A 14735-nucleotide genomic window follows, 5' to 3' on the forward strand; every position below is an offset into this window, starting at 1 on the left:
GAAAGCGTTCCAAAACTATATACAAGAGAGGTCTCTTTTCTCCTTTTCTATAAAATGATATGTAAATTCTGGCATTCATGACACTGAATGTCTTTATAGTCACTTGTTGATATTTCAATAGTGTTGGATTTTGATGCCTAGCTATCTACATTTCATGCACTATTACATGATTTATCAATAATAAAAATATCGGTAATGCATTATTTTAGCTACACCAATTTGCAATAGAAAGAGGTGTAAGGCAAGGTTTTCTCCTTTTGGCATGTTTGTTCAAAATTGTTTCAGAAGTTTTTGCTAAGAAAATTAGACAAAATAATCAAATAAAATGGATCCCAGTCGCACATAGATTAAATAATTAGCAAATACATATACATGAAGACAAATTGTTAACACTCATCTATCATGGATGAATACATTTTTGACAAGTAGAAATAATGATATATTTATAAATTTTGGCTCAATACACAATTTGCATTGGATTTGTACATGAATTCACGTTTTTGAGCAGTTTTAGGTCTGTCATGCACTTACATAATGTTGCGTAACTTTGTAACCGCGTACCCGGTCATCGCAAATTTGGTCTCAAAAGTTGTGCAAGATTTGAAAGTAAAAAGTCAGTGAGTGACAGTTGAAAAATTTCGCTCGGCGGATTTATCATGAAAAATGTAGATCTAATGTAGAGGGGGGTTATGTCTCAGATAATTTCTATGTTTCTGGTACATTGGATCATATTAATTACTGAATCATTCTTTTTTTTCTCCTTGTTTTTTTTTTTTTTTTGGTAACAGACCACAATGTTGGCCAAACAGAGGACTTTTCTAATGTCTTTATCACATGGAGTATCTTCAACAGGGTAAGACTGATCCTAATCTAACTATGCTAAAAAAATAGCATATTTACTTTAATAATACAGATATTTTTAAAAGAATTTGATCTTACAGTTTTGTAGATTATGCCACGGGTAATGTGTATGCCAATTTTTGTTGATGATCGAGATCATATAAAGGGTGTGGGGCTGAATAAGACCCCCCCCTCTCCCCGGTCTTTTTAGGCATCAATAGGCCTCAATAATGCCGGCCTTTTTAGAGTTAAGCATTTAGAGGAAGATTGAATGAGTTACCTTGACAATAAAATTTAGAAATGTGTAAACTAATGTATGCAATTATGGGATTCAGGGCACAATAGAGAAGAAGTAATGAAAAATTGTATGGTAATATCCTTTTTTTTTTCTTGTTACTACTAAGGATCCTCTGCCAAACCGTACCTTCACTTTTTGGCGCTGGTTCCATGGTGTTCTAGAGCTAACCCGGAAGCACTTGAGAGCACCCTGGAATGATGGGTAAGTTTGAAAATTCTTGTAATTGTTGTCCACCATTGTAAGAGATAAATGCAAAGTACATGTATGTATTCAGTAAAAGTCAGGGCTTCCTGTGGTATCCTGTGAAAATTTTATGCTGTACATGTAAAAGTTCTAGAGAATATTATAAGATAATATGTTATCTGTGTAATTTTTGGTCCATTATATCGTAATTTTGCCATCCACTGGTATTTTCTGTGGAATTCTTGATTCTGATTTCTTTTTTTAGCTTCTAGCCTAGGTAGGTACCATTGGATTTCAAGGTTGATATAATAGTATCTTACATGTATACATGCAACAGGACCATTGATTTTTATCATGAAAATTTGGAAAAATTGATTTGTCCTTCTGTAATTCTTTGGGATTTTTTGCCCAGCTTTTATATTACTGTCCTTTTTTTCAATGAAAATTTACGTACCAGCATTTTATAGGAAGTATTGCTATATTACTGCATTTTGATTGTTTTGTGAAAAACGTTTTTAATTTTTATTAACTAAGCATGTATTATTTTCTCATAATTGAGAATGGGGAGTTTATGAAAGGGGTATTAAAAGTGCATCGTGCATTCTTTTGTTATATAGCTCATTGACCTTTTTTCCTATAAAATTGGTATAATCTGTCATCGGTCTTATGAAGTATGCCATTTGTGTGCTAGTTTCTGAAAAGATTGAGAGACAATCAAATGTAAACCTTGCTTGAAATAGTGATTGAAGCTCTGTTATTTTGAAGTTGAAATAAAGCATCCAGAATGTACAGATTATATTCTCTCAGACTGTAGTGTGAGGTTAGTGTCATTGATGATATCGTACAACAAACAATATGTTGTTTATAAAAAATGTGATAATGAGAATACTTGCATAATCTGCTTAGGCGCACCTTTGTTTTATACTGCAAAAATTATTTTTTTTTTCTTCAAAATTTCACAAAGTTGATGTGTCCTTGTGTAATTCTTTGGGGTTTTTTGCCCAGCTTTTGTATTACTGTCCTTTTTTTCAATGAACATGAAAATCATTAGATATATTTCATCAACCCAAATTAATCCTACATTAGGTATTAGGTAAACATATCAGTCAGAATGAAAAATAGTCATTCTTGAATGCCCTTTTCCATTCCATTTTGTACACAAAATGAACAAAAAAGGTGCAACATGATCTCATTAAATGCCACATAGCATTGTGATGCTATACCAGAATGTCACTAATATGGTCTCCAAAGATGCCCAATACTTTAATGAAATAAATATGAAATTATTTGGCAGCATTAATGTTTATTTTGGAATATTGGCGCAAAATGTCGTAAGGGGGCCGGGGGTGGCTCCAGATTTAGGGTTGAAACAACTTCAGTAGATGAATACATACATTTTGTAAGAGCGTATTTGATGTGATTTCTTGATTGCTGTGTATTAATGTGTTTTTTTTTCTTCTTAGATCCATCATGGGCTTTGTGTCTCGTAGCAGGGCTCATGACCTACTCATGTCTCAACAAGTAGGCAGCTTCTTGCTGCGATTCAGTGACTCTGAAATCGGAGGCATTACCATAGCTTGGCTGGCAGAAGATGCCAACACAGGTCAGACATATTCAACTGGATAACAAAACATTCTTCAAAATTGATTAAATCTTGATTAAAGTCTCAGCCCAGTAGGGATATCAAACATGTATACAATGAAATGTATCTGTCTTCCCACCAGCACAGCTTCTTTTCAAGTGTGGCCTGCATGTGGAATACACTCTCAATGATGGTGGTGTTGGGCCCTGTCCATAGAGCTGTTCAAGAATCACCTCTCTTCAAGTGACAGATGACGTTCTTACTTTTAATTAGCATAAATCATGTTATTAACATGCTTTATATACGTAATATGCTGCTAATCTTTAACCAGAAAGACTTAAAACATAAAGAATACCATTTTTTCTAAGGGTTCCTGTGATGAGGAAATCATTCATGACCTTAGTTCTAATTTTTAAGTAAAACAGTCATTGTAATCGGCATAATTTAGGCCTGAGTCATGTCAAATTTTTTTTGTTCCAGAATCCGCCGGTCGGAATCCAGTATCCCGATAAATGAATTCACGAACGGGGAAGTACAAAGAAGTCACAAATTATACAATATTGTTTTCATTAAATGAATATATTTGTTAGAAAGGAAAATCATTGCCATAAATGAAGTCCTCGCCATATTAAACCTTGAATAGAATAGCTGTATTATTCATGTTTTCAGGTTTTGTGGATAATGACAAAGAAATATATATATTGCACATTGTATATTAATGGTGAATTATGCTAATTATGCTAATTACGTAACTGTCACTTTATAAAAAAGGAAAATTGTCATAAATGAATTTCTCGTCATAGAAAACTATAGAAGAGCTGTATTGTTCATGTTTTTAGGCTTTCTAAATATAAAATGACAAAGAAATTTGTGTATATTACACACATGTTAATCAGTGAATTATACTAATTATGCAAATTATGACCAAAAACCATTGCTTAAAATGGGAAATCATTGTCATAAATGAATTCCTTGCCTTATTAGCTGTATTATTCAGTTTTTCAGTTTTTGGGGATATAAACTGACAAGGAAATATATATATTGCACATGTATGTTAATTGGTTAATTATGCTAATTACGTTAATGTCACTGCATAAAAAGGAAAATATCCTAAATGAATTCCTTGTCATAGGAAACCATATAAGAGCTGTATTATTTATGATATGGTGTTTTCTGTATGTACATTCACAAAAGAGTCTATATATTACACTTATGCTAATTACGCTGATTACAATGATTGCTTTACTAACAAATAAAAAACTAAGGTCATGAATGAATTCCTCATCACAGGAACCCTTAGATAAATTGTATTCTTTACGCTTTCATTCTTTCTGGTTTAAGATTAGCAGCATATTACACATATAAAGTATGCTAACTACATGATCATGCGAATTATGCTAATTAAAAAAGATTGCCTAAGTTTGCCAAGGTGGCAACCAAGCTAGATTTACGTCAAAACCCATCTAGAACATAAATCTTCCAAAAACCTTGTACTTAACAACTTTTCCAGGTCATCTACATGGCCTATGGGGCTGTGTACTGGACTATTGGACAACAATCAATCTTTGTCTTGCCTGAACGAAGTTGGGCAGAGACCTCGTGATCACTTTTTCTGTTGGTCTGTTACAATAATGTTAAAGTTTTTGTTCAACTTGCTTTCATTTCTTTATTTCTTCATCACTTATGATCAAACTTGGTTCAAATGATCTTTGGGTAGTACCACATGCGTGCTCATGAGGATGATGGGGTCAAAGGTCTTCTAAAGGTCATCAGGTCTAGTTTTGTTCAACTTGCTCTCATTTCTTTATTTCTGCACCAATTGTGTTTACACTTATTACAAATGATCCTTCGGTAATACCACATATGTGTTGTTGAAGATGGGGTCAAAGGTCATCTAGGGCTTAAAAGGTCAAGCTCTTGTTCAACTTAATCTCATTTGTTTATTTCTGCATCAATTTTGATCACACTTGGTTCAAATGATCCTTAGGTACACCACATGTGGATGATGTGGGCAAAGGTCATCTATGGGTCAAAAGATCAAATGATATGAAGTCATGTCCAAGCTTTTTTAAAGTTTTTGTTCAACTTGCTCTCATTTCTTTATTTCTGCATCGATTGTGTTTACACTTGGTACAAATGATCCTTGGGTAATACCACATGTGTGTTCATGAGTATGATAAGGTCAGAGGCAATCTAGGGGTCAAAAGATCATATTGCATATTATATCAATTTCAAAATCGAGTGAGACTTCTGGTTCATAAACCACCTTGTTTTTGTTGTTGGTGTATGAGGTCACAGGGAAATACAAGAGCATAAATCAAATTGCATTACTATAAGAGTGATATGTGAAATAAAGAGTGCTGGTGATAACAAAACTGCAAAGCAGCCATTGGTACAAGTTATTAGCTATTTAATTAGCCCCTCAACATCACCACCCCACACTAACATCTTGGAATCAATCTTGATTCATACATGCTATAATTGTAATATATATGGGTAATTCTGTAAAATTATCAACTTTTTTGTCCCCACATGTATGTCCATTGTTATTTCACTTCAACTGCCCCAGTCAAGATCACTTCAGAGTATTTTTCACAAGAAGTACAAAACATAAATACAATTTTTGGGAAGGTCTGAAATAAAGGGGGTGGACATATTTCATGGAATTTTTAAGTTATCTTGACTTAATAGACATTTAATAAAAGACTGAATCTCTGGAGAAAATACCATGTGTCATCCTTTCAATTGATCTGCATAGGAGAGCGTCAGGTGTACAACCTACAGCCGTTCACTGGGGATGATTTCAACATCCGTTCTCTGTCTGATCGCATCCATGACTTGAGCCATTTGACACATCTCTACCCAGAGAAACCAAAGGACTCAGCTTTTGGACAGTATTACACCAATGAGCGTAAGTAGTTTAACAGTGTTTTTACAAGGTCATCCATATTATAAACAGATGCATGGAATATAGTAACAGAATTAAAGGTCCTATGACACCAATTCCATCTTATTCTAGATACATATCTATTCTTAGGTAGTTTTACTTGAAAAATGCGAATTTGCCATCGGTTCCTGTGTACGACGAACCGGTGTTGAGTTATTCCATGGAAATGATCTTCAACGGGAACGCCCATTAAAAATTTTCGAAAGAGTCTACTGATCGACCTGTCGATCATTGTGATGTCATTGAAGGAAGCAGCTGGGAAAACCTAGTTATTGTACATGTTCCTCGTGTAGTTGCTGATTCGACCGAGCTCATCCTTAACGGATTTTTATGAGGTTTGATCATGGCTGCAGCATCGTCATCAGCTGCGTCTGATTCTTCAGACTTTAAAGATTCAGTTTCTGAATATTCCAGCAATTCAATTTATTTACTTTGAATCCACACGTGCAACCACAATAGGCACTTCACACTCCAAACATCAACAACGCTCAGTAGCTTCCTTCCCTGAAGTCATAATTGTCATGTGATATACAAAACCAAATCAGGCTGAATTTTTGTGGGAGGGGCGAATTTGGCTCAATTTTTAATATAAAACTGCCTTTGAACCTGATGTGGGATGTTTTTTGGTTAAAATTTGATGGAATCGTAATTAGTAACCACTAAGCTAACGAATAAATCAGCATCTTTGCTGTATTTCATGGGACCTTTAAGGTCTAACGCAGCTTTCTTGAAGCTCTACCTTTCTTACTATATATTCAAGTCGATTGAGTTTTTGTATTTATTTGAATTGTAAAAATATTGTCATTACAATCGAAAGGAAGATACACATGGTGGAGGAAAAATAAATGTAACACTTAAAAAGATGATAGTGGTGTAGCGTGGTGATTGTTAGTGTTACAAGACAAGATCCGAGACAAATCAATGGTCTGTCACACAGTGATTATAGTTCATTAGCATTTATTCTAAAGGTGATAAATACCAATCATATAAGATATATACACAGTAGGAAATATAGCTGGTTATAAATTATAGCTGTTATAATAGGTACTCCCCAACAAAGGCCATATGGTAGCCCCTAAAAAGGGATGGCGAGGGAGACCAAGCACACGATGTCCTCTCGTCAAGAGACGGAGAAGAGAAGTCCTTCTTTTATTATTTTGGGGGTACAACTCTTAGTTTTGCCTATTAGGGGGGAGGAGTTAAACAATGTATCAACTAATCAGGAAAGAAGGGTGGAGCATAACCAAAAATGAAAGTTTATTTGCAACTGAATTCAGGGAGCAATTATCTGGGAAGGAGTTTGGATGGAGGATAAAGTATACCTCCTTATCACCTCTTAGGAGGAACAGTAACCACAATGTGGTGATAAGGCTACCCCATCAATCTGTGCTTTAAACAAAAGGAGCTGTGTCAATGGACAAAGGAGCATTGAACTTTCTTTCAACCAATTTACTATCTGGAGTTTGTGAGTTTACACAAACATCCAAGCATGTTTAAAAGTATAATCCGTTTTACACAAATATGAAATGCAGAGTGTTATATAAAGTATGGTAACCTTAAATGTAATTGAACAAGCATGCAAAGCACAATCCTGGGAATAATTGGTTCTCTAGCAACTTTCAGCCAGTACTCTAGATTTTTGTGAACTTTTGTACCACAGGTGTTATAAATTTTCTGCCAAGTGATACAAAAAAAATTATTGAAAATGAAAGTTCAGTTGAAGTAATCAAAAACTACTTACAAAATACTAATTTTGAAATTACTATATCTCCTATTCTGTATTTTCATCGTGTGATCTTTTATTAAAAAAATGTCTTTTTTTGTTCCAGCAGAGGCACCTTCACAGGGTGATGGTGGCTATGTACCAACATCTCTGGTCAGTCATATCCCTCACATGCCTGGGTAAGGATGTTGATTCATATTGTCATTTGATTTGGTTGTTTGATATTGATCTTGAGACAGATCAGTGATGATTGATAGGGAAACTACATTTTATCATGTCAATTTTAAACTATCCTGTAGGAAGATTCTTAGTTTGTGGAATGTAAACTTCAATATCAAATAAGTTATTTTAAAGTACAGTATGAATAACTAGATTATTATGCTATAGAAAACTGCATGTAGTTGCAGTATATTGAATACCATTATTTTATTATTTAGGTAGTATTCCCTGGACACAGTTGATTACCACCATAAAAAACAATCAAAGTTTATCCGACAGAACCCCAGATTTAGTTCTTAATTAACATTGTCTTTAGCTTAGTGGTATTTTATGTCATATTTATGTATTATTTTTTTTTCTGGTTAAATATCTTTGACTTTGAGAGGGAATCAATAAAAAAGTAAATTGCCAATTTCTCTACTGCCAACTGGCCACTCACCACATGGTCTAATTTGATTTAGTCTAATGCCATTCTGTCCATCAGCATTTCGTCTAACAACCATTTGGTCCAATCATCACTTTGTATAATCACCAGTTCGTCTATGACCATTTTGTCTCATAACTAGTTGGTCTAATATCCATTTCATTTTCATTCATTTTGTACAATTAACACTTAGTCCAATTAGACCAAATGGTAGAAGGACTAAATGGCTGTTGGACCAACTGGTAATTAGACGTAATGATGAGTAAACAAATTGGCAGTTAGACCAAGTGGATAGTGGACGAACTGATGGAAGACCAAATGATAGTAGACGAGTTGGCAATTGGACGAATTGGCAGTGAACCAATACAAATGACCTATCCATTCTTTTTAGATACAGGGAAGATGCACCGAACGCACCATCTTCTCTGGCCAGTCACATCCCTCACACACCTGGGTAAGAATATTGATTTATATAATATAGTTAAGTTTTTCTTTTTCTTCTCCTTCCTTCCTTCCTTCCTTGAAATGACCACCCAAGTGTTTGTATGTATAAATAAAAAATATGTTGCAAATGGCTCTGGGAATACAATATAAATGTGTAATTGCTGAGAAATGAGCAAAATAAGCATGGAATTCAAAAAAATGTTGGGAATTTTTCCAAGCTATAATAGTATACTGTCCCACGTATGCCTTTTTGTGTTGGTGATTGACAGAATTATTGGTTTTAGCCAAGATTTCATGATATCTTATAGATAAGTGTATTTCAATATGCCAGATTTAAATCTATGGTATTATGGTGGCAATTAAACCATGATTTTAAAGACTTTCTCTTCAAATATTTTTTTTGCTGCAACTACTTTCTTTTACCTTCAATATAATTTTTCTATCCATAATGCCTTACACATTTCTTTTTTTTCATCACTTTATTCAATATTCAAAATCAAACAAAGGAACATAGATGTATACATAAAAAAAAGGAAATAAGCCCAGGTCATGAACTAATAAATTACATGCAGGGCAGCAGAGGTAAATTACAGAGAAAGCAAATCACAATATAAACATTTACATAAACAATGATAATAAGATATAGAAGATCAAGTTTTGAGCAAAAAAAAGAATTGAGGGGTTACGTATTTCAAAGAAATTTACAAAAACATTAAGGCATGTGTGAGGAAAAAGCACAAATTTGACTGACAATATATCTCATGAGTTGGGCATTTCTATAACAGTACATCAGATAACCTTATATTTAACTGCAATTTGTAGTGTGAGTATAAGTAGCGGCAAAGTTCAATGAATGTACATGTAGAATGGCAAGACATTGCAGCATGAATATAAAATGAGAAAGACAGGGCAATTCCATGAAATATGTACGTCCGACCCCCTATATTAAGGACCTTCATGACATTTTCTGTCTCAGATTTCATGTTCTTTTGACAGTCTGTAATGCTTTTAAATGACCATGTCTTGGTCAGTTTATGAAGTGAAGTAAAACTTGAGAAAAATAGGGTTAGGACGTACGTATAGAATTGCCCCAGAGATAAAAAAGAGTTGATAAAGGGAACCCTAAACAAAAGAAGAAAAGCAGTCCTATCGGAAAGAGTAAAATGAGAGGAACAATCCAGAGCAAGTCCTATCAAAATTGGCGACGAAATAAGCAAGCCATGGACGCCAAAAATGTCCCTTGCACTCTCCATGGGGATCCCCAAACCGGCCAACACGCTCCAGAACCACAGACCCCGCAGACAACTCCCCACCTGGTCCGCACACAACCCTCAAATCCTCCCCACTATCCCTCAAATCGGAAACAAAGGGGAAAATCTGTGCACAAAACAAATGGAGAGCCGCCTACAAAATCAGCTATTCCGACGCATGTCCGCCAATCAAAATATTGCACCAGATTGCACAATTTGAAGGATTGGGGGATGGACACCTTCACCCTTCCCCTACCCTCTCTCTGCTCAATTTGTCTTGATCACTTCCCTCCATCACACCATTGGTGATTTCAGGATTTTTTGGGGGGGCTAACCACTTGCAGCCCTGTAGACGTTTATACATTGAACCTTGATGGTTAAAGGGATCATTTCACTTTGTGAGCAGCTGATCTAAAAGATTCTCAAGCCAAGATGAAACATGTGTTTGAGTGCTTGTACTTGTCCTAAAAACATTGAAACAGACCACAATATTGGATGAAAAACTCTAATTTAGACACAAGTAGCAATTTATTAGCCTGATTTTTAGAACCGTCTCTAAGATGCTTTCAGCTTATGCCTAGTTTTCTCATAATCAAAAGGTCTGTTGGCTGTGTTGACTGCCTTCTGGGGCCCGTTGCAGAAAGAGCTGCAATCAATCGCAACTCTAAAAATCATGCGCAACTTGATTTTCAACCAATCAACAGTGCGCATTTGGGACTTGCGATTGATTTTTTTGACTTGCGTTTAAACGCAACTCTTTCTGCAACACGCCCCTGCTGTGTGTATCTCGTATGCATACACCATTATTAGCTGCACTGTACAGTCAGTGTACGTTGTAGCTCTGTATGTAGGTCATGCTGGGTTCATCCAGAGTTAATGTATTGTATTGCATACGGATTCGCTGTATACACGTAGTCTATGAAACCAATCCCCAATTATTTTCAACTTTGGTTTACATCTCCAAAGTTTTAAAATAGTTTCAGTGTATATATTACTTTGAAACTTTGGGGATGTTATTTAAAACTATACGCCTCAGGCTTAGTCCATTTTCAAGAACCAATACCGGTATGAGAATTTTTTTTAAATCAGAACAAAGTGCAATAATCACTTTAACACTCAAATGGAATAAAAAATCTTGAAGATTTATTTGTATATACCCCTCAAACAACCCTATTCAATGTTCCCAAGTTAGGTTTACTTTGTTTAAAGGTCTTTTCTCGTTCCTTATTGATGCAGGGGATCAAGCAATCCTCGTGGCCACGAGATGGGTAACCGTGAACCATTGTCACCCCCCTCTCAGAACCAATTAGCTGCCACCGCAATGGAGGCAAAACATGAGTAAGTAGGCTCCAGGGATGGTATACAATTTAAAGTATAAATGGAATAAGTATGTAACTAACATTTTATTTGGCTAAACAAACTGCTTAAACGTATATTCAGATGTTTGTCAATTTAAGCAAAATACTTCCTAGTAACCATTGTGGTGTCAGGAAGTATAAGCCAAATAAATGCGCATTGTATGTACATGTATCCAGCTGTGCGCAGGATATGCCTTAGCATACATTATGTATATTGTAAACAGCACTTTAGCCAGACTTAAGCCTGGTAAGGGGCCGACTTAGATTTAAGCAAAATATAAGCAAAAATGTCAATTAAATAGCAAAGATTGGTAAGTATTTGACTAATGTAGAATATTGAGTGCAATGATTCAAATTCTTGCTTTACCTAAATAGACTGAGCTATTTTGGCGGCATCAAAGAAGACTGGGGGGGGCTGAATCAGCCCCCCTCCCTTATGATCTCGGCTGTCGATCGCGCTATCGAGTGGAAAAATAAGATCAAATTCTGTATAAAATCTCATCGCTAATTAATTGTACTAATTTATGTAAAAAATCAAGTTTGCTGTAATCAACCAAATAATGCCCTTGAGATGTTAATTTTTGGTTCACAGGCTATTTATAGGAATATGATCAAATGTGCTTTAAAAAATTACAACATCACATTTATTTTCTTATGTATTTTATTGTTTTTAATGTTTTTTTTATTGGAAATTGTCAGGGCCTTTATTTTGACCATAAACAAGATGAAATTTATTGTATTTAATTATCAAAAGGAAAAATATGACACATTCATTAATTTTTGGCTAAAACACTATTTGTATTTGTACACAAATCCATGTTCTTCAGCAATTTTGGGTCTGCATGCAGTGCACTTATAAAATGTTGCATAATTTTGAAATCTAAAAAAAGTAGTGCGAGAATTGAAAGTAAAAAGTCAGTGAGTGACATGGGAAAAAAAATTGTGCGGCGGATATATCGGAAAAAAATGTTGAGGGGGAGGGGGCTAAATCCCAGTCTTATTAGGGTTATGCATTGAATTGAATATGGGTCCATGTCTGTAAAATAGGCCTGAGTCATATCCATTATTTTGAAAACCGGTCTTTGACAGCTTTAATTTCATCGAACATCGATGCATCAAATTTGGAAGGAGAGAAAATCAAAGTCAATTTTTTTGCTACAGTTGTTGATGCGACGGTATATGCTGAGAGGGTAAGCGTTGCACACAAGCAAATGACAGAGCAAAGTTTGTTTGTATTTTCCGTGATTACAGCAACAAAAAAAAGGACCCATGCAGAATACTTCCCAAAATATCTAAAACAATGATATTTGCAGATGACAACATGTACGTTTCAAATGAAACAATATTAAAGACATGAATCACGCAGAGTCGATCCGAATGATTTTCGGTCAACTAGCAATCGCAGTCCAGACACACTACAGCCCTGTTCACTCACTCTCCTGAAACGACAGGCGTGCTTGCCGGCCAACAAGTGCTATACCAGCGGAGAGCACTGCAGGGTTCCCAGCCCATCAGGGAAATCAGAGAAAAATTATTTTCCATTTTTCCAGTCAGGGAAAATCAGGGAATTTGATTAAAAAATACCTCAAATCAGGGGAAAATGCCTGAAATGAGGGAAAAATTAGGGATTTTTGATCCGCCCAAAAGTCGAAAGCACGGTAGTCGGTCAGACTCTGTTATATTTTGTTGCATATCAAACAACATCCATTGAATGACTGGGTATGGTGGTACTCATTACAGGGTTCCCAGCCCATCAGGGAAAATTATTTTACTTTTTACCAGTCAGGGAAAATCAGGGATTTTGATAAAAAAATACCTCAAATCAGGGGAAAATGAATGAGGGGAAAATGCCTCAAATGAGGGATAAATCAGGGAATTTTGATCGGCCAAAATGTCGAAAGCACGCTAGTCGTCAGACTGTTATATTTTGTTGCATGTCAAAACAACATCCATTGAATGACTGGTTACAGTAGTTATGGGTTAGATTGATGGCTGTATTGTACGGGGAGAAGGGAGGCCATTACATGCCTGTATAATAGTACTAATTAGTTTTACATTATTGTTTTTATAATGAAAATACATGTAATTCGCTGCAACAACTTAAAAAAACATATGAAACTGGGAATTGGTTTAAATAATTATCAGGGAATTTTTTTAAATTTCATCAAGGAAAAGTCCGGGAATTTTTTTCTTGAAAAGCTGGGAACCCTGTAATTAGTTTTACAACTTGCGAAAACATGCAAAATTGGGAATATGTTTAAATAATTATCAGGGAATTGAGAAACTTCATCAGGAAAAGATCAGGGAATTATGTTTTCTTGAAAAGCTGGGAACCCTGCACTGTAACTTGCCTGAGATGGAGTTGGATCCAAAATGAGCTACAAATTGATGGGAATAAATATCATATGTAATTTTTTCTGGATGGTCATGTGAATTGGTATTCTATGCTACTATAATGATTGTGAGGAAAGATTGTGGAATATGAGTTATGACGATATTCGAGAATTAATCCTGATGTGATTAATAATCCATTTTAAATTTTAGACACAATATCTCAAGTGCAGGGCAAGTGATCAAAATAAATACAAGTATGTCGGATCGAGCTCTAAATTTATATAAATAATTATGATTTAATAAGATTGTATGGCTATAATAAATATAATAAATATTGTTATAAACGTAACATACATTGTTATGTTCATATGGAAGTATTAATACTGTCATTTTTCAAATATTACGATGAAATAATGTAAAATGGTTATGATATTCATATTATTCATGAAAGCAAGGATTATTTTACATTGATCTTGTCATAATTTTCTGGTTTGAACAGTACTTTGCTTGCGCAATCGATGACGATGAGTGCCATTCATGAATTTCATTGTGCATAAATTATCTCAGCATGAGCAGACAGGTACAAGACTCGAACTATGATCAAAATAAACTTCAAATTAATGGTGAATTGGCATCATAATTACACAATCGGTTTCATTTTGGGGGAATATAAATCAAGTAGTAGTTAGTTAGACATTACTGTTCATTTTGATATTTGTGTGTACCAAACGAAACGGCCAGCCGTATTTCTTTCCTTCACACTCATGTTATTTTTTTTGATGCACCGATTTTGCAAAATCTGCACTGGCGCTCGATGACATTGATCGAACACCGATTTTAAAGGGATGGTTCAGGCTGAAAGTATGTATAGCTCAAAAAGTAGAGTAGAACTCACTGAGCAAAATGCCAAAAATTTCATCAAAATCAGATGACAAATAACAAAGTTATTGGATTTTAAAGATTTAGCAATATTTTGTGAACAGTCGTCATGAATATTCATTAGGTAGGCTGATGATTTCACATCTCCACTTGTTCTTTTGTATTTTATTATATAAAATTAGGTTTATTCAAATTTTTTCCTCCAAGAACTAGAAAAATTGGATTGACAACTGATTTAGTTCATTAGATATTTA

The 14735-nt window shown here is 34.8% G+C and overlaps 1 protein-coding gene across 5 annotated transcripts in view; it reads left to right on the top strand.

Annotated features, from left to right (window-relative positions):
• Window positions 1-14735, top strand: part of LOC121411222 (signal transducer and activator of transcription 5B-like) — a 68518-nt gene that overhangs the window by 47703 nt on the left and 6080 nt on the right. For 4 of the 5 annotated variants that reach the window (XM_041603811.1, XM_041603810.1, XM_041603815.1 and 1 more), the window contains exons 18-24: window positions 789-853; window positions 1245-1339; window positions 2785-2924; window positions 5662-5814; window positions 7680-7752; window positions 8608-8670; window positions 11147-11248. In XM_041603811.1, the coding sequence (XP_041459745.1) occupies window positions 789-853; window positions 1245-1339; window positions 2785-2924; window positions 5662-5814; window positions 7680-7752; window positions 8608-8670; window positions 11147-11248 (691 nt within the window). The remainder of the gene's footprint in view (window positions 1-788; window positions 854-1244; window positions 1340-2784; window positions 2925-5661; window positions 5815-7679; window positions 7753-8607; window positions 8671-11146; window positions 11249-14735) is intronic. The other variant, XM_041603812.1, reaches the window with a different exon arrangement.

The sequence above is a fragment of the Lytechinus variegatus genome, chromosome 3 (genome assembly GCF_018143015.1).
Source record: "Lytechinus variegatus isolate NC3 chromosome 3, Lvar_3.0, whole genome shotgun sequence".
Taxonomy (NCBI): domain Eukaryota; kingdom Metazoa; phylum Echinodermata; class Echinoidea; order Temnopleuroida; family Toxopneustidae; genus Lytechinus; species Lytechinus variegatus.